The sequence below is a fragment of the Penicillium diatomitis genome (assembly GCF_028827545.1).
Source record: "Penicillium diatomitis strain IBT 30728 chromosome Unknown utg000004l_segment0_segment0, whole genome shotgun sequence".
In the NCBI taxonomy this organism is placed as follows: Eukaryota; Fungi; Ascomycota; class Eurotiomycetes; order Eurotiales; family Aspergillaceae; genus Penicillium; species Penicillium diatomitis.
Genome location: NW_026623176.1, coordinates 808,367 through 831,893, shown reverse-complemented (window position 1 = coordinate 831,893; position 23,527 = coordinate 808,367). Strand labels below are relative to the sequence as shown.

General features: G+C 52.6%; 10 protein-coding genes across 10 annotated transcripts; 6 read left to right on the top strand and 4 right to left on the bottom strand.

Moving 5' to 3' along the window:
- Nucleotides 1-1,094: 1,094 nt before the first annotated feature.
- Nucleotides 1,095-1,980, bottom strand: N7539_003595 (uncharacterized protein; the record flags this gene model as incomplete). Its single annotated transcript, XM_056933197.1, has 4 exons — nt 1,095-1,399; nt 1,494-1,610; nt 1,677-1,790; nt 1,902-1,980. The coding sequence occupies 4 exons, from the start codon at nt 1,978-1,980 to the stop codon at nt 1,095-1,097; spliced, it is 615 nt and encodes a 204-aa protein (XP_056790738.1).
- Nucleotides 1,981-3,636: 1,656 nt separating this feature from the next.
- Nucleotides 3,637-5,575, top strand: N7539_003594 (translation initiation factor 4B; the record flags this gene model as incomplete). The annotated part of the gene is made up of 7 exons (XM_056933196.1): nt 3,637-3,640; nt 3,772-3,828; nt 3,897-3,953; nt 4,017-4,022; nt 4,091-4,150; nt 4,218-4,544; nt 4,605-5,575. 7 exons carry the CDS (start codon nt 3,637-3,639, stop codon nt 5,573-5,575), a joined length of 1,482 nt encoding a protein of 493 aa, XP_056790737.1.
- A 2,570-nt stretch (nt 5,576-8,145) lies between these two features.
- Nucleotides 8,146-9,092, top strand: N7539_003593 (uncharacterized protein; the record flags this gene model as incomplete). Its single annotated transcript, XM_056933195.1, has 2 exons — nt 8,146-8,371; nt 8,485-9,092. The coding sequence occupies 2 exons, from the start codon at nt 8,146-8,148 to the stop codon at nt 9,090-9,092; spliced, it is 834 nt and encodes a 277-aa protein (XP_056790736.1).
- Nucleotides 9,093-10,048: 956 nt separating this feature from the next.
- N7539_003592 (Gfo/Idh/MocA family protein) lies at nt 10,049-11,394 on the top strand (the record flags this gene model as incomplete). Its single annotated transcript, XM_056933194.1, has 5 exons — nt 10,049-10,079; nt 10,154-10,179; nt 10,271-10,449; nt 10,535-10,818; nt 10,883-11,394. The coding sequence occupies 5 exons, from the start codon at nt 10,049-10,051 to the stop codon at nt 11,392-11,394; spliced, it is 1,032 nt and encodes a 343-aa protein (XP_056790735.1).
- Nucleotides 11,395-13,058: 1,664 nt separating this feature from the next.
- N7539_003591 (60S ribosomal protein eL32) lies at nt 13,059-14,034 on the top strand (the record flags this gene model as incomplete). Its single annotated transcript, XM_056933193.1, has 4 exons — nt 13,059-13,098; nt 13,455-13,572; nt 13,655-13,783; nt 13,926-14,034. The coding sequence occupies 4 exons, from the start codon at nt 13,059-13,061 to the stop codon at nt 14,032-14,034; spliced, it is 396 nt and encodes a 131-aa protein (XP_056790734.1).
- Nucleotides 14,035-15,086: 1,052 nt separating this feature from the next.
- N7539_003590 (pseudouridine synthase family protein) lies at nt 15,087-16,794 on the bottom strand (the record flags this gene model as incomplete). Its single annotated transcript, XM_056933192.1, has 3 exons — nt 15,087-15,851; nt 15,881-16,474; nt 16,552-16,794. 3 exons carry the CDS (start codon nt 16,792-16,794, stop codon nt 15,087-15,089), a joined length of 1,602 nt encoding a protein of 533 aa, XP_056790733.1.
- Nucleotides 16,795-17,506: 712 nt separating this feature from the next.
- N7539_003589 (acyl-CoA thioesterase) lies at nt 17,507-18,239 on the top strand (the record flags this gene model as incomplete). The annotated part of the gene is made up of 2 exons (XM_056933191.1): nt 17,507-17,586; nt 17,663-18,239. The coding sequence occupies 2 exons, from the start codon at nt 17,507-17,509 to the stop codon at nt 18,237-18,239; spliced, it is 657 nt and encodes a 218-aa protein (XP_056790732.1).
- A 519-nt stretch (nt 18,240-18,758) lies between these two features.
- Nucleotides 18,759-19,259, bottom strand: N7539_003588 (uncharacterized protein; the record flags this gene model as incomplete). Its single annotated transcript, XM_056933190.1, has 1 exon — nt 18,759-19,259. The coding sequence occupies one exon, from the start codon at nt 19,257-19,259 to the stop codon at nt 18,759-18,761; it is 501 nt and encodes a 166-aa protein (XP_056790731.1).
- A 1,289-nt stretch (nt 19,260-20,548) lies between these two features.
- N7539_003587 (uncharacterized protein) lies at nt 20,549-20,728 on the top strand (the record flags this gene model as incomplete). The annotated part of the gene is made up of 1 exon (XM_056933189.1): nt 20,549-20,728. One exon carries the CDS (start codon nt 20,549-20,551, stop codon nt 20,726-20,728), a length of 180 nt encoding a protein of 59 aa, XP_056790730.1.
- Nucleotides 20,729-21,925: 1,197 nt separating this feature from the next.
- N7539_003586 (uncharacterized protein) lies at nt 21,926-23,518 on the bottom strand (the record flags this gene model as incomplete). Its single annotated transcript, XM_056933188.1, has 6 exons — nt 21,926-22,375; nt 22,455-22,804; nt 22,889-22,914; nt 22,992-23,053; nt 23,120-23,238; nt 23,329-23,518. 6 exons carry the CDS (start codon nt 23,516-23,518, stop codon nt 21,926-21,928), a joined length of 1,197 nt encoding a protein of 398 aa, XP_056790729.1.
- Nucleotides 23,519-23,527: the final 9 nt, after the last annotated feature.

The window sequence follows — 23,527 nt, the reverse complement described above, 5'->3', positions numbered from 1 at the left end:
TCACCTCAACCACCTGCAGAACACTTATTCCCTTCCTCCTACAGTATGCCTGATACTGTATCCATTGTCTCCTATCTGACCCCAGACTTTCCTCTCCGGGTACTTCCTGTACACCCGGAGTACTACCCCAAATGCCACGTCAATATGGAACCTCAGCAGGGTGGGACTGATAAGGTAACTTTCCAACTTCCAGTCGTCACGCGTTCTCTCCGTTGGTGAGAAATTCGATACTACATCCACTGCATATTTGTGTAGTGTATAAATATGCTGTATAAAGGATACCCATATAGGCAGAGGTACATGTACAAGGGAAATAAGGTGCGAGGGTCTTCCGAGACTCGATGCGCGATGCTCGTGTGCCCGCAGGTCTCTCCAAGCTCATTGCTTACTGAGCAGCGCTGAGGCTCTCAGGACTTCCACGGCAGCGCAACGCGTGGGGCCGTTCCACCAGGCTGATCAGCGAACCGTGATTCGGTAGGCGCCGGGTCTTAATGCCGTGCACCAAGCCGGAACGGGTCCAGAAGCGTGATCGAGGGCTGATCAAGAAGATCAGGGTGATCAGGGAAATGTCTTGTGCACATTTGAGCTCCCTGCAGTGACGGTACAAGTGATCACCTCGAGTCTGGAACGGCCGGGATAGAACGTGCTGCTCGGTCGGGCAGGTAGACCTCAAGTTTGTCAAACACTAAATTCGGTAGTAGGACTAGGCGGAGATGCGCACTCGGCCTCGCTGGGGGACTTTCGACGTGGAGAACAGGGGCAAAGCGGGGCATGGGCCACTGAACTCGACACATATTCAATAGGAGACAAGAAGACCATTCGAGCTTGACCAAGTGGGAATTTGAACAGTACTGTAGTAGTGAACAAAAAAAAGGGGGGGGGGGGGGTAGAGGTACAATGGAGATTGTTAGGGATCATGATTACGCGGCGCAATGAGCACGAGCTGATCGCGCGATACCTGCGTCCTGGACTGGGAATTTCCAACCGATGGGTATGAGCTAAGTAAGGCTGTGAGCTTTTCTTAAACGAACCATAAGAAGTCAGCGCACGTAGGTTAACTAGTCAATATGTATTACCACATTGATCTCAACCTATTAGTCCTTGCCGCTCGGCTGCTTCGACGCAGGTTGGGGACGGCTTTCTGTCAACTCCTCCAGTTTCTCATCCAGGAGAGCAATCTCCGCTTCCACACTTAGTAGCTTCTCGCTCAGCATCTCCCGATACTCCTGATCAGACAGATGTCGGAAAGGAATCCATTTGGACTCAGCCATGCGTTGAAGAAATGGTTTTGGAGTGTTTCGCGCCTTCTCCATCTGCCACCCATCCACATAATTAAAGGCCGTTTGCCCGCCATAGCCAAGCAAGGAAAAGACCACCAAGCCGGGAATCAACCGACCGCCTAAAAAGAAAAGAAAGCGCATTAGAGAAACCAAGTGGTCGACAGACGTGCATCGAGCGTGAAAGAAGCACAAGTCCAGGTTCAGGTGACGTACCCATCATCCTGGTCACCACTCCGCCGGAAATTCCTCCGCAGAGGGCGCTGACATGGGCTCGCTCCCTTGGCGACGCATTGTTCTGGTAGTGGTGCGCAATGACATTGCTTCGCATCCCTACACCATTTTGAGTAAGATGAGATCATGAGCTCGTGGCCAAGAGAAACACGAGCGGGAACCTACACCAGTATGCCGAACCACATGCGAACCAATGTATTCCGCAAGACAACGAATGGATCATGGGGTTGGGTGATCGGATCACCCCAGAAAACCCGCCATAGACCAGGCCAGATGCACCTATGCTATTGCTTTAGCAACAACAACAACAATCACCAGATATGGCCGGAACAGCCGCATCGAATATACTGAAAAATCGACAATGCAGAGGGAGCGGCCGCAAGAACTCACCACAGAGGGCACCCACTTTGACCGCAGCCACTGGCGATGTAGCAACCCCAGCGTCAGGTGGAGGGTCTGTTGCGTCCATCATGTAAATTTTGATCAAAGAGCATGGATACTCCCAACTCCATTGGCATCTACAACTCCGCAGTCTCAATTCTACCCTTGCCTCGAGAGGACCTTGACAGACCAGGCACGTGACATGATGGACCTGGCTGCCGGGCTGGCAACCGTCCACTGCACTTGGCTTATGTAATGATTTCATGACATCAGCTAGTAAGTTACCAGGTACCTTTATCGAGCCTGGTATCCCGAACATTTCGCTGGCCGAGTTCCTGGTGAGCGAAACCCAACCCATTGATTATAATATTAATGCGCATAGATTTCTTCCGTGTATCTCGATACCCATTTAATGCTTAGATACCATGTCTTTTGCGATCACCCTCGTTCCTCTGGTAGTCCCTCTCCTAGTCTGACGAGAATCATGGATGTGAGGCAGGTATATATTTTTAGCGGTGGTCTGAAGCATACAAATGAATGATCTCAACATTCACCCATAGATGTGTAGTCGATGATACTTACAAGGTCATTGTTGGTACAGTTACTCGTGTTAGTTAACGTCTGCCCGAGTGCGTATTAAAATTGTGATCAAAGCTGGCAAATACCTAGGTACCTATGCTGCTTCATATCCATCATCCCGCTCGATGAGATCCCTAAAGATCATACTTCCTACGCAGAAATTGTTGACGTTCTAGTCTGCGGTAAGCACCTACCATGGTATATCTACTTGGGAACTGCTGAACATATACTGATGGCTTCTAGAGCTCCCTACATCAAGTGTAATATGAGAGAACATCGATGAACACGCATGTTGTGTAGCTGTGCAGTATCCCGGTTATTGCAAGCTGCTACCTATTCATCCGAGACAATTTATATTCGACAAATTCCATCTGTAAGAAAGCAGATGCCCTAGAGTCTTTGTGAGTTTAGAGTCCAGGCCGATTACAACTTCAGACGCCTCTCTACGGGCCCAGCTTTGAAATGCCTTCTAGTAGGTAGATGAGGAAAGTGAGCTGAAGTTTTCATTCGGGTTGTACCCGTACATATCACAGAAAATTACACAGTTGTCTCACGTTGAGCTGCCAAAGCCGAGTGACAACAATCACTTCGACTTCGTACTTCTAAGCGGTTCAATTATCTCGCGTAGCCTGAGTGCCGAATGCCGTTGCGTTCCTGATCTGATACAAACGGACCCACAGTCAGATAATAGCCTCATTTCCAGAGACAGCAGGCTGACTTTCCCATTTCAGAACTACATATTGCTCGCCCTTCGCGCACCCAAAGGTCTTTGCACAGAAGGGCGCAAGCAAGGATTATCGATGGGCGTGTTCAGTGTTTATAGATCCGTGCAAGACCATTCCAGCCTACCGCCCACCGCCTCCCGCGGTGACAGTGGGGGATCCGATTGGGGCTAGCGGCACCACTAAAAAACCATCACGGATTAACTAACCCGGACACTCTGTGTGCATTGCCGACCCCCCCTCCAACTTTTCCACGGTGGAGTTTTCATCTGCACGCCTTGACGTTTGATATTCAACCTCAATTTACAACATCAATAACAGACCCCTGGACTCTCACCCAGGTGTCGCTTTGATTCTCACTTCTCTGACTACGTTTCCTCATTTCGAGTGAGAAGCGCGCACAATTTCACCGGCGCGTTTCTCGTTTTATCGCAACCGCAATCATGGGTGAGCTGAGCGACCCCCACCTCCAACAAAATTATTTCCGTCAAAGGGTGGGATGAGGACCTCATCTGAGACCTTTATTCTACCATGGCTGTCACTTTGGTGATCTTGAGCTGACAAGAATGTCTTCCCAGCGCCCGCTAAGGCCAAGGGTCAGAAGATGAATCTGACCGAGTTCTTGGGAGTCGACAGTGAGTGTCTCTATCAATACTTGGCCGACTGAGACGCGACAAAAGCCATGGAAACTAACGACACTCAGAGCCATCCGGTGACTTCAGCTGGGCTGATGAGTCTGAGGAGGCTGGCATGGAGCAGCGTAAGTCTGAAAGAATTGTGGAGTCCCTGCGCTTGTTGATCGGCTAACTAACAGTTCCCACAGCCAACGGTATGTCCAGATCACCACTGCAAAAATTGTCAGACTCCTCGACAGAACACGTCTGCTAACGACAATAGTGCCCGCCGAGCGAAGAAACGACCGCCCGACCTATGGTGGATTTGGCAGTGGCGGTTTTGGTATGGAACTGAACCTCTCTCACCGGGCGACAGCATTGGGCAGCATCTTCTGACCACTACTTCATAGATCGTGACTCCCGTGGAGGATTCGAAAGCCGTGGATACGAAACTCGTGGCGGATATGCCGTTCGTGAGCCTCTCGACCTTCCCACCGAGCCGCCGTTCACCGCACACATTGGAAACCTGTCCTTCGAAGCTACCGCCGCCGACGTTACCGAGCTTTTCGCCGAATGTGGCGTCACCAATGTCCGCATTGTTGAGGATCGAAACCTCAACCAGCCCAAGGGTTTCGGCTACATTGAGTTCGAGACCGTCGCTGGATTGCAGAAGGCTCTTGATCTGTCTGGTACTAACTTGATGGGCCGTACCATCCGCACCAGCGTTGCCGAGCCTCGTAAGTCCTCTCCATCACTCTACCTACCACAGGAAAAAAAATTGATTGACCGATTTCTAGCCAAGGAAACCCGCGCCGATCCCCGTGAGATGGACTGGACCCGCCGTGGTCCCCTCCCCCCTGCCCCGTCAGAGCGCCGTGTGCCCGATCGTTCCAACTTTGGTCGCAATATGGATGCCGCATCTGACGCCGGTAGCGAGCGAGGTGGTCGCCGCAGCAACTTCGAATCTGATGGTAAATTCCGTGACTTTGGCAACTGGGAGCGCAAGGGTCCTCTGTCCCCGCCAGCCGGCGCTGGCTTCCGCGAGGGTGGTTTCCGTGACGGTGGCCGTCCCCGCAACACCGAGGGTGGTGCGCCCGCCTGGGGCGAAGGCCGCTCTCAAGATGGCTCTCGGCCTCCCCGCCCTGATCGTCCCGAGCGGACTCCCACCGCCGCCGAGATGGATAATCAATGGCGCACCAAGATGCGTCCTGACGCTGCCCCTAAGGAGCCCACCTCTCCCGCTGCTCCCGCCGCCCGTCCCAAGTTGAACCTTCAGAAGCGCACAGTGCCCGACGCCGCTCCTGCTTCCGCCGCTGACGCCGGCGACTCCAAGGCCAGTCCCTTCGGTGCTGCTCGGCCCATTGACACCGCTGCCCGCGAGCGTGAGGTTGAAGAGCGCCGTCAGCTTGCCCTTCGCCAGAAGAAGGAGAGTGAGGACAAAGCTAAGGCCGAAAAGGCCGAAAAGCAAGCAAAGGCGCCCAAGGCTGGCACAGACTCCAACAAGGACTCGATCGAGCCTCCCAAGGGTGGCGGTAACTTTGAGATCCTCCAACGGGCCAACGAGGACGAGTCTAACATGACTGCCGACAAGCCAGCTGATGAGACGGCAGCCCCTGCCGCAACCTCCGAGGAGACCCCTAAGGAGTCTGCCGCCAATGGTAACTGGCGAGGAGCCGAGGCCCCTGCTGCTGCTACCGCTGATGATAATGATGGATGGAGTACTGTCGATACGACCAAGAAGCGTGGCCGTCGCGGTGGCCGTTTCTAATTGATCTTTGGATACCCTGACGCGACCGTCGCTTTGAGTCCGAACTACTGTGAGCGACCGGTGGAGGTTGCCGAGCACACTGGACCTAGCATGAAGATTCTGGTTCGTTCTGGATGATCATCGGGTCGTGTGAGTCGTCCGTCCCAAACTCCGTCGCCATGGCGGGTCCGACTCCTTTGTTTTCCATTTGGGCGTGATCAAACGACTCTTGTCCATCGGCTCTCTCCCGACGGTAGTTGTCCTTCTGATCATGACTCTTTTAGTCATGATATTTTCTTGTTATCTGCCTTTGTTCCATTGCGGCTCATGATCGTTTTTTCTATTCCTCTCCTTGGTTTCCCCTTCGAGGCTAGATGGCCGGGTATACATCTAGTCCTCGCTTTGATGATTCTTTGGCAGTATGAAAAGTCCTTTCTCTCGCCGTGTTCCTCCCCCCTCCCCCTTTTCTCTCTACCTGCTATTCTTATAGTCATGTCGCGCTGCTCGCTATCTAGCTCTTATTCCCATGCCTCTCGAGTCGTGTGTGGGGGTTCTGCCCTTGATCATAACAGCTGACACGAAATGAAGATCTCTCTTACTTTTCAATTCTTCTCACCTCGGTTCTTTCTCCGATTGTGCCTCTGTGACTTGGCCTGCACTGAACGTTTGCCAATAGTCGCATAATGTAAATTGCATCACGCGTGGACCTGAATCTCCGTAGAGGCCTCTTCGGAGAGAATTTAGCGAGTATGGAAATGTCTCCAGCTGAGAAGGAGCTCCAGTCATCTCGTTCAATCACCGAGCCGTCACCTCCTTCAACAACCCAGGCTCTTGTGACTTGCGAGCTCAAGACACGCATGCTGTATCATTTGCTGCTTACTTATTCTATCAAGTGCAACTCCCGTCTCTACACTAGAAGCAGCAATAGATGGGAACGAGTTGGGGAGAGGAAGGAGGGGGAAAACCTGCCCACGCAGGGGAAAACCTCCAAACGTCTCAACACTAGGCAACAGCTGGTCCTGGCCACGCAAACCACGCAGCACCGAGAGAGGAACTCCATCAGCATGACTGATATCTGCCCAGAGAAAACGCGCTTTGCTCTGTGTGTCCCGCGTACAGGGTACTACTCTTCTTGCCTCGACACTGCAGGAGGCCACTCTCGATCGACGCGTAGATCGTTCCATAGAAATGGACTCGACTGCCTGGCACTTGCTATTCCAGATGGAGATGACGAGACGGATCAAAGGTGGTGTGCATGTTGTTACGTTTGACATGCATCTACATATATGGAAATGGACCCTGTCTATTATTCTCTCACGAGTCACGCCCGTTTCAGTCCAGCTACCTGGAGCTCAGTGCGGAAAATGTTGACAATGGGCTTGATGAGCGCTGGAGGGTGAGAGAACATAGAAGCGAGTCGGTGCAGGTCCAATGCATATAGTCCTCAGATAGAGAGAGAGAGAGAGAGAGAGAGAGAAAGCGCAAGGGTGAAGAGAAAGGGGACAATCGTGAAAGCTGAGAGTAGTATAAATAGATTAACATCTCCGATCCGGACAGGAGACGGGAGGCTCTGCCGGGGCCCACATCGACGTGTTTCAGAGGCTGGAGAGGGTCGGTTGATTCGGGTCCAGCCCCAGGACAAGACAATTCCTGGGTTGAGTTCGTTAATACTTTGAAGTTAATCGTAGTATGACTATGCATGCAAGAGCTGCCGAACGCATGTGGTAAGCAGTCATCTGCCTGGTTGCCGAATCCAATGCTAGTCCCTTGAGCTATACTTCTTAGTTAGGGCATAGTACTTTAACTCCACGGGAAGGGGAGCTGTGCATACTGCATATGCATACTACTACTTCAAGATCATGCTCGTATCATCTTTCGTCCCAGAAGCCATGCTCCCAAACCGCGCGCTCTGTTCTCGGAACTGAGTGTTTTGGGTCGGCCATCCTGCGTCGTGGACTGTCAATCAGCCTTGCAAGTACAGAGTTAGGCTTCACTCTACGTCCATACAAAGTGGCATGGCTGGATGCAGCATGAAAGCAGGGGCCATGCAGGGACAACGACCTACTTCTTCAAGCACCACCGACCGGAAGAGAGTAATAAGGGAGCAGGTTGGAATCCCTCTCCAGATACAAGTTCCAGCCATTTTGAGGTTGAAACATCCAAGAAAGGATGAGACTGGGCTCTCCAGCCATTGGCCACGGGCAGTGAAAGGAGGGGGACAATCAGCCGTATTGGCGCCAGATCGAAAAGAATGGGGTCCCCCCTTTGTAGGGCCAGCAACCACTTGGTGCATCCAGGTTTCATCCGTCCTGGCGCATTCGGTCAACCTCCTCCTCTTCCTCCTCCCACCTCCTCCTCCTCCTCCTCTTGCTCCTCCCACCTCTTTCTTTCTGGCCTTCAGCGATAAATACAACCTGCGAGCCGACTTCCGTCACATCACAGCAACAACACCGCCCAGTATCCCCGTGACGTGCAGTACTTGTGTGTGACCAGCCAAGCGATCCGCCGGACTTGATCGTGTCCCTGTCCTGGTCTTCTCGTGAAGACGCGCGACCGAACGACCCCTCAATGTGATTTCCCCCGAGAAGAATATGTCGACCACGACCACGACCTCGACCTCCACACTGGCAACTCCTGCTACTACGACGCGATTGATCGGCACTGCCTCGGCCATGGGGCAGGTGGAGATCATCTCTGCAGAACCGTGTCCCGCTTGCGGGGGAAATAGCAGCACGGATAATGCGATGGAGTCCCAGCGGCGCATCGAGGAGCTCGAGGGACAAGTACGGGCGTTGACGGTGCGCGCAGCCACGGCGGGTGAGTCCTCCGAAGGTGCCGAACTGGGTTCATCTCTTGCGCTTTTCTGTCTCTTTCTGTCTCTGGGAGGGCTGCGCATGGCGCCTGACTGACCGTTCTCGCTCCCTCCACAGCAAACAAACTAGCCGACTACGAGGACGAACTACATCGCATGCGCGCTTCTCAAGCTGCACACAACAAATCACAACAGACCTCTTCTCGCCCTTCTTCCTCCTCACACTCATCGAAGACATTATCACCGACCCAGAGAAATGGCTCGCTCGATGCGACAGCGCAGCCCACGCAAAGTCGCTTGTCAAGCCTGACTTCTTTCCTCCCATATCGCCGCGCCAGCGCCGCGCCACCAACTGCGAGTGCCACTGTTTCTGCAGCGGGCGATCCGCAGACCCCAACGACTCTGACGAATCCATCACAACTAGAAGCTTCTCCGGCTGGTAGTGACAACTCCATTGAGCTCCAAGATGCGCTGAATCGCGAAAAGAGCCTGCGCAAAGCGGCCGAGTCGCAACTCTCGCAGGCCAGCACGGAGCTTGAAGAGTTGACCGTGCAGCTGTTCAGTCAGGCCAACGAGATGGTGGCGCAGGAGCGCAAGGCACGTGCGAAATTGGAAGAGCGAGTCGCGGTCCTCGAGCGTCGCGACAATGAGAAACGAGCCCGCCTGGAAAGGTTGGAGAATGCGGTGGCTCGGATCGAGAGATTGAAGGCTCTCGTGAACGTATAAGGGCTCATGGCTTAGGAGCCGATGATGGGACCTACTGATTGATGATTGAGACGACATGCGGATACACCAGTCTTTCCCTGGTGACAAATTTGCACGGTTATACGGCGTTACTATTGAACGGGTTGCCATTTCGAAGAGCCCGTGGAGATTCCCTTTGCATGATGGAGTTTGGATTTGCTTTTGATGTCGAATCTCGCTTGATGCTGGTGTCATGTTAATGAGTCCGTCTGTTCAATCAAATGCCTCGCAGTTTTAGCGGCTGACATCAACATGGCTCATAGCCTTTTTAATGTACTGCTTCTGGAAATCGTTGTTAAAGCATTGGTTTGCATTTTCTTGGTAGCAATGACCCGTCAGCTCTGACCTTTGTCTCAAGCAGATCATGTGGAGATTGCGCGCACTGGACTGGAACTACTGAACCAAGACGTAGAAAAGTAATAACGAGGACCTGTCGTCGCGTGGTTGCTTCACCTGTAGATCGTGTCGGCATGCGGAGAGAAATGGATGTCAGAATAAGGACTCCACCCATACCAACTGACTTGGGCAAGCATTCAATGCTATCACTTGCCGAGATGTTTGGTCTACCAATTTTCAAAGGGTTGCCTGCAAAGCTCAAAGTCATTAGTATCGAAGTTCACACAATTTACGTACGATACTGGTCGACTACTGACTACTGAGCGGTCGGTAACGGCCCAAGGCTGGACCTTCCTCGACCCGACTGTCCAGAGTCAAAACTGGATGAACGTGGAACCAACATCCGGTGGGCTGTTTTTAGAACCCCACCTTGGTCATGGCACTGTCACTGCTGCGACTGCGACTGCTATCCTGCTTTGTACGACCGATTGACCTTGCAGTCCAGAGAAGCGAGAGTATCTTCTCATCGACACCGTGGCCCCTTTTTGTCTGATCACCGGTCATTCATCTATACAGTCATATACTCAGGAACGTCATAGAAGATGTCAATTGGTGTCGCCATCATCGGCAGTGGTAAGCTTCTATATGCGCCAGTCTGGATTTTCCGGCCGATGAGCTTTGAAGCATTCAGCTAATTGCCTTGACAGGCAATTTTGCCAAGGAACAGCATTTGGTGAGCCATACAACCTGCGAGAATGCAAGGATTCTCTCTCCATACAAGGCAAGCGTTTGACTTACATTATACATCCAACGGTACCGTATAGCCTGCGGTTCAAGCTACCCCCGACCTTGCCCTGAAGGCCATCTACTCCAGATCCTTGAAATCAGCGAGAGATCTCGCGAGCGGAGCTCCCAATTGTGACCTCTACTCTGACGACTCTGGCCATGGTAAAACCTACGAGGACCTCCTGGCCCGCTCAGATATCGGTGCCGTGATCATTGGGTACGTCCGTCTTGCTTCCTCACGCGCCCTATGTGACCCACGACCATCAAAAGCAGGGCACCCGCTGACCGAGAGTCATGTATAGTCTTCCGATCCTTGTTCAGCCTGGTTTTATCAAGAAAGCTCTCTTCGCAGGTAAACATGTGCTTTCGGAAAAGCCTATCGCCAAGGATGTCATTGCGGCGCGAGAACTTCTGCAATGGTACCAGACCACATGCGACGTGCACCATCGGATCTGGGCCGTGGGGGAGAATTTCCGCTACATGACCAAGTTCCTCTTCGCTGCGGAGAAGGTACACGCCATGGGGAAGGTTCGACGGTTCAGAGTGAATGTGCAGAGTCTGGTTCAACAGGATAATCGGTATTACTGTAAGTGGCCAGTTCTACACATCAACCAGAAAAGTCACTAACAGCGCCATGAAAACCACCGCAGTGACTCCCTGGCGCAAGTCACCGGGCTATCAGGGCGGATTTCTTCTGGATGGAGGCGTGCACATGCTTGCCGGTCTCCGTATGATTCTTGGCCCCAACGACCGAGTGACGGCTGTCTCTGCACAGACTCGGCAATTACAAGAATACCTGCCGCCCATTGACACCGTTGACGCAGTCGCTCAGACGGAATTGGGAGCTACGGGCACCATTTCACTTTCTTGGGGATCTCGGTACAACGACAGTCTTTTCGAATTCGAATGCGAAAAGGGAATGGTGAAAATCCAGTTCGACGACGTCATGGTCAATGATGAGGTTCACCACATTGAGTTTGACGGCAAAGGCGTGGTCCCCGAAGTCAAGGAATTTGCTGAGAGCATTCTCCGTGGAGGGCCCGTGGTGAACAGACAATCCCCAGAAGAAGCGTTGGCAGATCTGTCACTTTTGGAGCAGATGTTGAAGAGTGGAGAGAAGAATGGTGACCGGATGATGCTACATTTCCAGGTTAAGGAGTGATGACTGTGTTGATGGAGCAGAGTATGACGACGGGGTCAAACACATCCAGCAGACAGAACTTGGGAATATTTGAAAAGCCAATAATAGACCAACAACTGAATCGCAGTCATCTTTAACCAAGTTTAGTAGTCAGAGTGAGGCCTTCATCGCATGCTATAACGTGGTTCCCGAGCGAGCGGGCCACCCAGCCAGATGGACCAGCTGCATCAACGCATGAACTTTGCGTTTTTCGAATTAATTGCATTTGACGATTGGGGCATCGATTAACCTTATGGCCAACCTCTCTGTAGCCACTGCACCTCTGCGGACTCCTTGGTGTGCGCGTAGTAGGCGATCCTGCCTGTTGACCATGCGGCTGCATCTCTGCGCCTTCAACCCTCTCTGGCTGATCTCTTGCGTCCAACAGATCAAAAGCCTCCTGAATTGATAGTCCTCCTTGGTATGGAGGTTGGCGCTTCGATCTTGATGCTTTTTGCATTATTCTGGCGTTGGCTGCGAGCGCCGAGTAGAGCCTCCTTTTCTTTCTGATCGATAAACCCTTGAATTATCGCCTCAGCATATCCTTCTGTAAGCTTATCCAATCTTCCTTTGGTCGGAGTAGTCGGACTAGGTTGTAGCGGATGAAAAATACCGGGCCTGCCTCTTGACCTGATCAGTAGTCCTAGGTGTCTCCGGCTCTATCTGACTGGATCTGGTGTCTAGTATAGAAATTGGCGACGGCATCGGGGTAGACGTACAAACCACCGCATTCGCATTCGCATTATTCTCATCTTGAGCCTCTTTATAAGCGTATCTCCTAGATCGAGCTAGACGAAGCTCTGGATCGCGTTGGATGAATCTTATAGGCCAATCTCTACCAATCTGATCGGCAGGCTGATCAGGAGACCGGCAACGCGCCGCAAGCAGTAGATTCGCCATATCTCGTAGATGGCTACGCATAAGGGCAGGTCCGCGAGACTTGAGAGAGAGAGAGCCCATTTTAGAAGCGCATTCTCCTCGTTTTGAGTCATCCTAGACGAATTTGCGCATGTATCGACGCGCGCAGGTCTACGCGCAAGACGCTTGGCTAGGGTAGTCCGCGGGATTTGATAACGTCTTGCGGCTGCGCGAACGGATGAGATCTGGCTCTCTTGGTGGGCTTTAATTGCGAGTTGAATCCTACCCTCTTGCTCTACCAACTTTGAGAGCCTTACCTGCCGATTTGATGGCATGGTGTGGCCGAAGTTGGAAGGTTGAATGTCTCGGCGCGATTTGACGCGGTTGGTCCGTTCGGCTGGTTGGCCCGCTCGCTCGGGACCCACATCAACTACTTCATAAGCTCACATGTGATGAGTCACGTGATCATACAGGCTGATCCACCCAAAGGTCTAAACCCGAAAAAGAGAAAAAAAAAACCTTGGCAGGGCTCACCCACCACCAAACCCTACCATTACATAAGCTTAGACCCGGGTCGCTAAACTCCCCCCGAAGCGCACTAGTGTGGACCGCCCACTCGTCCGCGTCAGTGTGAAGTTTTCGAGAGATCGACTACGTTCCGAATCGACAACTATCCAACGCCCGGCGAGACCCTGCACAACCGCCAAAGTGAGTGTTTCTCGAACTTGATATCGACAGCTGTCGTCTTCGAAAGAAATACTGACGAATTTTTTTTCTTCCTATTCAAGATGGTCGCCGCAAAGAAGCATGTTCCCATCGTGAAGAAGCGTACGTTCCCGATACTTTTCGACCATTTCCTGTGTCTCGATTGTTTCGATGCCTCGATGCCAACGGTCAACGCTCAATGCTCAATGCTCTTTTGGTCGCACCACAAAATGAACGAATTGCCGCTTGAAGAGGAGGAAGATGTGGAGGCGAAGGACTGCAGATATACATACGCCAATCACGACATGCAACAATGATATGCGAACTCTTCGACTACGATGATGGAGCGATTCTGGTCGACCGAAAGGCATTGCGCATTGCAGTATCCGGGGCAATCGAAAACGATTCAATCAACACTACCGAAATCTCGCAATCGACTAGGGTTAAAGTGGTGGACTGACAATTCTTCTGTGGTGCAGACTCGAAGACCTTCTTCCGCCACCAGTCCGACCGCTTTATGCGTGTTGGCTCCTCGTGGCGCAAGCCCAAGGGTATTGACAACTGTGTCCGTCGCCGTTTCCGTGGTGTCATTCGCATGTACGATTTCTCTCTACTTTCATTCGTCATTTCGACTTTGCGCGTGTCAATATTCGGATGATTGACCCAACGTTTTTTGCAGGCCCAAGATCGGTTATGGATCCAACAAGAAGACCCGTCACATGATGCCCTCCGGCCACAAGGCCTTCCTCGTCCACAACCCCAAGGACGTCGAGCTTCTCCTGATGCACAACCGCACCTACGCTGCCGAGTACGTGGATTTCTATCCCCAGACTAGCCAACCAGACAGACGCAGACGACATGAAGAGTCAAAATTACCGATGAGTGTCGTCTCAACTGGTGTTCCCGTCTCACTCTCAAATTCCGGAAACCGGACTAACCTATCGTCGCAGGATCGCCCACGCCGTTTCCTCCCGCAAGCGCGTCGAGATCCTCGCCAAGGCCAAGGCTCTCGGTGTCAAGGTCACCAACGCCAAGGGCCGTGTCACCACCGAGGCTTAGATGGATCGGAATTTTCTAAAAAAAAGTTCAGTTTCATTTATTTTCCTCAATCTCAAATATTCGGTGGGATACAATCGCAGGAGCGCACGAGAAAGGGAGGTCGGGATTATTGTACCGATCGTGATACAATCAATCTTGACGATCACGAATTTTTTTTTTATCCCAAGAATCGTGCATGGCATACCGTGCGCGGCTCGCGCTTGGTCTTACAGTGCTGGGCGGATAGAGCAAAGAGAGAAATTTAAAACCTTTTCTCTGGAATGACAATCAAAAATTGCAAAAAAAACCCCCCCTTCGATTCCTTGCGAACGCCTCAACGACAGTAAATTCAGATGAACTCGAAAGTATACGGCTATTCATTGCAGCGTTGAGAAACGAATAGTGGCATGCGACTCGGCCCGACTATTTCCATGTCTCACTTCAATAAGCCTCGTCGACCTCTCTGTATTCTATAACATGAGTGCCGATCAAAGCATCATCCACCTGCAATCTCCCTGGTCCACGAGAAATAGCATCGAGTTACTCACCAGGCCTGGATGTCCGGTGTTCCCCGCGCCCAGAAAAAACGCGAGAACAGCATAGCCCGCTCACATACATACCTCTTACCGCGTAACGTGCAAAGCACATAAACGTCACTCGTAGAACTCAACACACCTTCAACAGTCTCTGACCCCCCGTCACTGCCCATTCGTGGCGTTCTAACCAGATACTTTGAACGGACGAGAGGTTCCTCCAGAACTAATGGAGCTTCAGGACTTTCTCTTTCATGGTCAATATTTACATAGACGTCTACTGTTGTCTTGACGCGTGTGTGTGTGGTTGGAATGGTAAATGTTCACTCATTTGTATAGTTCCAACTTCCTTTACCGCTAGTGATTTGCGACCTCCAATTGACTCTGACTGTCTTTACTGGTACCTTTACAGGTAAACAGGAAAACTGCCCGTCTTGCTTGGGACATGAATGGTAGCTGATGAATTCGATTGCTTTAGGGCTGTATATGCAAATCCAGTCTCAAGTTTCATACATGGTAATGCTGTTGTTGTGGTGTCAATCAAGGATTGGCCGGTCTTGAGGTCTCCGGCTCCCCTTGCTTAGAAGCAGCAGCAGCAGCCAAGCCATAGCTCGGGTCCGAAAAGTCCAAGGTACCCACACCGGTCAGGAGCACCGTGTTGGACATTGGCTTTGCCAAAGATGTTTCATCTTCGTCGACGCCAATTTCAGGGGGCACAGTGCCGTGACCGTATATGATCTCCTCGTTCTCCGGGACGGGTACCCAGTCGGGGACTTCACGGGGTCCCTCGCACCCCGGGGGAGGAAGACCCCAGGACGGCATTGGACTGCGATAACCCCAGTTTCCATTCCGGTCGGCGTAAGCGACTGCATGCAAGAAGATGCCGAGTTCGTGGGGACCCGGGTCTGTGTAGAGCTCTGTTTGGCAGACGTCGCAGAATTTCCCCGAGAGACGCTCACCCTTGCGCTTTTCGTATTCGTCGGAGGCCGCCTGTTGCTCTCGGGCCATGATATCGGCCAGAATGGCCGGATCAGTGCCTGGTGGGACGTTTGGCGCCGCAGTCAGATGAGTCCGGTAGGAGACTGTATCGGCGACCTCGGTCTTGCCCATGCGGTGCAGTCGTTCCATGATCTCATCATCGCGGTCCCCGCTGGTTTCGTTGCGACCCAGTTCGGGTCCGAATACGCGCCGATTCGAGTAGATGGGATCGTTGGTGATCGGGTGGCCCAGGAACTGGAGGTGGACACGAATCTGATGTGTGCGACCCGTCAGGGGGAAACAGTGGACGATACTGTAGCCATCGTCCTCGTTGGCGAGAATGGGGGTGGCGTCACGGCACGATCACCGGCGGCGGCGGCGCTGTCATGCTTCTCGGCAGATGCCAGCGCCGCCTGGGGAGGGTAATACGCGAGTCTGCGGAACTTGGTCGTGGCCGACTTGCCCGTTGCTCGCACACGATTCAGACCCAGCTTCGGGCTAACTTGCATGATGGGCTGATCACAGACAATCACCCCGTCGGGGAATCTGCCCTTGACTCGAGCCACATACTCCTTTTGCACCGTACGTGCCTGCAACGCACCCGCCATCTTCTCCGCGCCCTTGGGATGTTTGCCAATGAACATGATTCCCGAGGTCAGACGGTCCAGCCGATTACAAGGCCGGGGAATCCAGTCATGGCCGCGTTCCGCGCGAAGAATCTCGACGATTGAATTGTAGTGGTATCGACCAGCGGCGTGAACAGGCACACCGGCTGGCTTGTCGATGACAATCAGATCGTCATCTTCGTGGATGATCCCGATAGGGGCGCTGGTCACGGCAGGTTCGTGGCGGTGCGTAGTGTGCGAGACGACTTGGCCATTCTTGATGACGGTGTCACGGCCTGCCGGTTTGCCATTGACGCAGATCAAGCCCTTATCCAAAGCAGCTCTCTAGTGAGGGTTATCGCATTAGATTCGAGTTAGACTCAAAGAAGAATCTGTGGGCAAACAAGGCAGCGCAAACATACGTAGTACTCCGGGGCGCGATCCCGGAACTCAGAGGTAAAAATATCCTCGAGTCGTTTACCCCGCCATCTTTCCTTGCAGTTGGTATTGTAGGTGTAGTGATACGGACGAACCCGACGGAGTCCACGTTCCATATAATACGGCGCAGGCCATGGATCGCATGGGGTGACCAGCACGTCGGGAGTCTTCAGAACCGATTCAGCAGGGGGCACCTGCTGTGAGGTGTCCACGTTGACGAGGGCCATGCAGGGCGGGGAGGGCAGAGGATATTTGCCTCGCCGCAGCAGATAGGCCGTGATACGAGCTGAGGGAGCCAGCGAGGCTTGTCACAGTGAGATAGCAGGTACAAAGGTCTTCAAAGCGATGGATTGCCTTTGCGAGTGTGCTGTTGGGCGCAGAATCGCAAGTAGTCGTGAGCGATCACGAGTCGCGGAGTACAAACACACGCGGAAGAGGGAAAAAAATTTCCGATTAGGTTTGCTGATGAGGCCAGGCACGGGAGATTGTCCAGTTGATGTCCGTCCTCGATAACAGGTAACTGATGTAGATACGACGGACCTTTCATGGTAAGGTACAAGCACTAAGCATTGCCGGTACTTAGATACTTTCTCATAGTCCAATTCTGCAACTCTAAGCTCGCCCGTCTGATTCAACAAATCACAGCCTCTTCAAAGATCCATCGACTCATCGAGTACCTCTCTTCACTGGCGCCAAGCTCGTTGAGTTCAGGAAGGTCAGGAGTCTCAGGACAGCCAAAAGCTTACCTAACACACCGGTTGTGACCCGATCCGCCGACCTCGGTTCATTCACGTCCGTATTGATCTGCGCAGTCCCCGAGGTTGCGGAGTAGGGAGTAGCCCGTCGCATAAGGTTCAAAGGCTGTCGTGCGCTCACCCACCAAATCAGACTCTTCTCAAAACAAACACATGTGGTTGATTTCCCCCACCTCCGCAAAACATGGCATCTTCAGATCTCCAGGCCAAAAAGAGTAGAAAGCGGAGCGACTATGGATATCGTCAAGTGCATCAGACCAGATGGTAAACACTCGCAGACTCCCCGCGATTCAACGAGCGTGTCGCCCTGAATCCAACATGAGTGGATACGGACCTCTAGGTACTCACTAGAGGTCCAGTACATACATTACCTCCACTCATTCTGGGATGACATTCACATTAACGAGGCTATGTGGCACAGGTTCGACAACGACATGTACGCGCACCTCAACAACACCGTCTACACCGCCCTCTTCGACACCATCGCCAACGCCTACCTAATCGAACACTGCGGCCGCAACCCCTTCAGCGTGAACAACCCATCCACCAAGAACCCGAGCCCGAAATCCAACTTCCCCGGCAAACCCTCCAGCCAAAAACAAGAGCCAGAGGCATCGACGCTGGACGCAGGCGATGATCAAATCGGGCTGATTGTCTCGACGCACTGCGACTTTTTCGCCTCGGTGGCGTTTCCAGATCGGTTGGAGGTTGGGTTGCGGGTGGCCAAGTTGGGGTCGTCGAGTGTGACGTGGGAGATTGGGGTGTTTCGGGAGGGGGAGGAGGATGTCAAGATGGTGGGGACTTATACGCATGTGTTTGTGTTGAGGGAGACGATGCGCGTGGGGAAGGGGGGGATGGTGAGGCAGGTTCGGGATGGTTTGGAGAAGCTTCTGAATGAGCCGGGGGCGAAGTTGTAGATTGCGCTATTTTTTCAAAGTCTTCTTCCTGAATGATTAAGATGGGCGGGACAATTTTCGTGGTCTTGGTATTTTGTATGCATGTAGAGATCAGGTAAAATATTGATTCAACCAAACAGTGGGGATGCTCTAGAATGATCCGACGCCCCGGTAGATATTATGGTACAAAAACAAAAGCATCATCAGTCATATCTCCGTCGGAGAGAAAAGAGCACTTTTGCGAGACGACAATGGTCTGACACGCTGAAACGCTGTCAAAGGGTGGAGCTGAAAGAGAAGGGAATCAAGAGATGTGGCTGCCCCCGGATGAGTTAGGAGGGTAACATCCTCCGTGGGGATGGACGAGGGCCGGAGGAATTAGAATATTGGTGGTCAAAGTAAGGTGTTATATGTTGTGAGATGTGTTGAGAAGGTGGTAGCGATGAATGGTGAATGGTGAATGGTGAATGGTGAATGGTGAATGGTGAATGGTGAATGGTGACGAGGGACGCTTGGAATGGTCACCAACGTTGTGTTTGATCAACCAGATTTGCCGGCAATGACACTGCTGCATCGTGACACAGTGGCACTCGAACAGGGCGAGGCGCCACGGTGCATGGTCACTCCGTCTTCATCCAGGTACCATTTCGGGTACGGGCCAGGAATGAATCGGCCTTGGGCATCCCAGCCAGCGACCCAATGGATGCCGTCATCCAGAAGGAAGAAGCGGAGCTCTTCGGGGGCCGCGCCCCGATGCAACGGAGCCGAGTACCAGCGGCATCGATCATTCAGCTCGGTCTCGAACATGTATCGGTGCAGAATGCGGCAGTAGACGATGGCCTGAGGCACTTTTTCCTGGTGATCACTGTCATCACGTTTGATCAAATGCCAGCCCTTGCCGGGGAGGAACTTGTAGGTGCCGGGGACGGGGCTGTCCCAGTGCTGCTCGCGTTTCACGTTGCCGTCGATGCGCTCGCCTTTTTGGAACCAGTAAGTTGGGCAAAAGAGAGTGCGCAAGCACAAGAAGAGGTTTGGAGACATCTTCGAGGCTTCGTATGATCAATCGATTGTTCGGGCAAACAAATGGTCTTGGACAAGATGTCTCGAGAGGGTAGTCTGAGTGTGCGGTGGACACTGTCTTCAGATGTTCGACGGGGTGGGAGGTGAGATCCGGAATATACAGGACTGCTAGAGAGTCCAATGTTGATGACGACTTTGCAAAATAGACCGGTCTGCAGTCGATACAATGGCCAATGCGTCTGATGGACCAACGCCGGCAACCCGAGACCACACGAGTAGATAGCGGCGCCTCAGACTGGCTGCTGGGAGAGGGACCTGAGTGCCGTGAGGAGGTGATGGCGGTGAAACCTCCAACAGACCGTGAGCACGCGCACTGGAATCACGTTTTCGAAGCCAATGTTAGAGGTCAACGATCAGGCATGGCAGGAATGACACATTTGACTGGATGAAAGCCGACATAATGAACTGATACAAGTGACCGGGGGGGGGGGGGTTATCTCAGAAAGGGATCGGATTCAGGAACGGGTGTGGGAGAAAGTACGGCTTCTATATAGTTAGGAGCAAGGACTCGGAGTGCGTCTCGGAAACAAAAAGCCTGCATGAGGGGCGGTCAACGCTGGAAAAAGTTTAAGGGAAAAAAAGCCACCAGAAAAATGCCTCTGATCCGGGGAGGGGAGGTCCCACTCGGGACGAATGAGACCATCACCTCGAGAGAACTCGGTAGGCATCTAGATTCCGTCGAAGTGGCTCATACAGCGGAAAAGCACCAGTTGGACCAGCCGTAAACTTGTCAAAAGATGGAAAAAGGGAGTGGGAAAAGGTGGGAAAAGGTGCAACGGGTGGAACGCGCCCAAAAAAGAAAAAAAAAAAAAAAAAAAGGGCGGGAAACTTGAGCGAAATAAAGATGAGTGGAGCCACCACGAGTGGATTTGGAAGGGTTTTCTTTTTCTTTGGTTTTACTTGTGGCTGTCGAGCGGGTGAGTTCTAGATTTTCCATTCCCTGAGTTACTGTCAGTGACCCTCTTTTGGGTGTCTTTGTTTCCACTTCCATTTCTTGTACAATATTGAATGGAAATACCTTAGCGCTAACGGTGCCTTCCTCCAGCCTGGTAAACCCAATACGGATGGTGGAAGGAGAAGCTGATGGCGGGTACGCCAGGATTCGAGGAGCCGAGGAGTCGAGGAGGTATGGAAACTCTTCAGCAACCTTCGGAGCATGGAGAGCCTCTAGTTCGTTCCTCCTTACTAGTGGCGCCCATTGCCAGCTTTCAACCAGCCAAGGCTTCACCATCACCGTAGTGACCATGACCATGACCATGACCATGACCATGACCATGACCGTGATCGAGACCGAGCAAAGATATCACCGACCTGTTCGGGAAGATCATCGCTGTCATGATCCATCCAATCTGTATAATCAGCAAGGCCTCTCCTTCTGCCCACCGCCACACCAAGCCCTTGGCAAGGGCAAAAGTACCCGGCACGGGTAGCTTTGGCAGCTGATGTCGTTTGCCGAGGGTTGACGTGGCGTAGGTTTGTAGCTGGCAAGGAACCTTTGCATTCTCCTTTCAGCCTCATGCGCCCTTGTGTGGCTCACGCCTCTGCCTCTGGCAGTGTGGCCTGAAGCGTTCCTCTCTCCCCTCCTTGAGGTCTTGGAAATGAGTACTCTTGTGCCTCTGCACTCTGCAGTCTGCACAGGCAGCGGTCAATAAGGATCCGCCGCTGCGGGTCGATACCTCGATGGACCTCAAGGTAGTCTGTGTTTCATCTCAGACTCGAGGGAAAAATGGGACCTCTATGATCATCACATTACATATGTGGACAGTGGACTCCTCAAGACCACAAGAACCCACCTTGGCTCAAGATTTCAAGATTCGCTGCCTGTGTTCTATGTTGAGCAGCAGATAAAACAAGGTCTGTTCGACTAAGTAATGATGAGAGTTCTGAGCAAAAAAGGCGGACGGCTGGTCGGTCGGTCACAAGATTCCACTAACACACTTGGACAGTCATGTGCTCAGGCAGCCCTCTCCCGATTCTACCCTTCCCCGAAGATGCTACCACCTACTGCGTTGGGGTTTGGGTGGTCACGGGTTAGACTGGCCCACACACGTGGAAACCCGACACATACCTTCCCAGTCCTACTGCATATGGTCATACTTTAGTCTGAATTCTGGACAGTGGGACACGGGACAGTGTACACTGTACAGTAACTGCGAAGCCTGCCCATGGAAATTCCATCGTACCATGATAGATGAAGAGCAACGTAGCAACTACACCGACACCGATTGATTTGAAATTCATAATAGAGAAATGCGCTATCAAACCGAATCAGGAACGCCATCAATGAAAATATACAAAGCCATCAAATTGTGAAGTAGACGAGGGTATCTATGCTCGAAATATAACTGCCAAATGTGAGGAGGCAAACAAGTGAAAAAGGAAGACGACCGCGATGCCAGATCGTCGGTCAGCAAGACACCGCCCTCGAGATTCCCCAAGGTCCAGCATGAGACTGAACTGCAATCAGAACCGGGCATTTGCTGTCGCATGCCGCAGGCCGTGTCAGGTCAATGAAGAAGTGCCGTCACGCTTGATTTGCTTTGGGTGTCTCGACGGAGACTGTCGTCCATTCTCGACGCAGAACGAGAGACTACAATGAGTGGAATGACTGATTGCGATCGATGGGTTTAGTTCTTCTCACTCGACAAGGTCGGATGGCCGACAGCCGTCCCGCGCTCATCTGCTGACGTCATGGGATGTTGGGTGGATTCATCTCCTTCGATCTGAGAAGGGCTTTCGGGACCCAAGGGTTGATTCTCGAGAGTAGCGGCCGGGGTGCTGTCCGGCAGACTGGCAGGTTTGGGGGGAAGTCGCTCAATATCACAGGGGGCCGCTGGCGGTACGGATGGCGGAATCTCTTTGTTACGAGACCAGGGCAAGATGCTCGGTATCGCTTCCTGAACAGAGGCGAAACGAGTACGGGCAGCAGGCGCCCGCACCTGGTCCACGCAAGGCTCGCCCCCTTGTCCAACATTTTGCGCCCAGGCTTCTTTTTCGCGGCGCAGGTCACTTTGCACCCAGGGGATGGTGATGAGCGTCCAGATACCCGCCCATGCAAATGGCAATGACCAGCCGAGCTATAGTCAAGACGTGTCAGATAACCTACACACACAAACACACACTCGAGACACACCCGGAAGCACCAGCAACACTTACTGTAAAAGCGACCGGCTCGGGAAGGGTAAAGACGAGAGCCGTAATGACCGCCGCAAAGATGATTGAGCCACCACTCCAAAAGCAGTTCATCTCGAACAGCATCCGGCGGAAGTATGGGCTCGACAGGTATCGAGTGCGCAAGGCATACCGATAGATCTGGCCTCCGCCTCCATCAACGGCAACCACGTCCTCAATCAATGCATACAGTGCAGTCGGCATCGGGGCTCCTTTGGGGGTTGACGAGATTCGGAACGGGGCCTTGAAACCCATCATGCGGAGGACATCGAGTGTCAGGTGAACAATGCCAAAGTAAAACATGACGGTCGGCAGGACCATGGCAATGAGGCGCACTGAAGATTGTCAGATACAAGTCTCAAAGGGAGAGATCGACCGTCGAATGGCGCAGACGACGCGGAAACGAGCTGAGGACCTACCATAAGGTTCATGCGGTACGCTCCCACTATGTCAAGTTAGCTGGTTGCTACGTCGATACTGACATCCAGAGCCGACAGGCTCCGTTTCCTATGGAGAACTTACACAATGAGTTCAACAGCAAGAATGAGCCAGACAAGTGTGAAATTGATGTGGAAGAAGTCGAGCTGCGGGATGTATCAGTACCAATGGATCACACATGTCGAATCAAGATTCCGGACGGTATCACATACCCATGACGACCGAGCATTCAGTGGCCGCGCTCTCGACCCTTTGCGAAGGAGGTTGTACAATCGGTAGAAGTATTCGAAGACCGAAACACCGCCTATTGCTGCCGTGACCACAGAGAACACTGTCCCCCCATATTAGCCTGGCTGCTCAACCAGCACGAGCGACCGGGTCGGAATCGATGTTGAACTCAAAGTCCTGCCCTGTGACATACCCAGATTATGTGAAAGGTTGGTGAGATACCATAATGTCCAATATAGAATCAGCGGTTGGCCCAGGGTGTCGATGATGAAGATTGTCCAGAAGATGACAATCGCCTTTTTGCGAGTGCGGAGCGAGTATGGCAGAGGAGGCGGTTCGGAAGGTAACCTGGAGGAAATCCCTTCCTCGATGTGCGAGGTCATCGTGGCGAA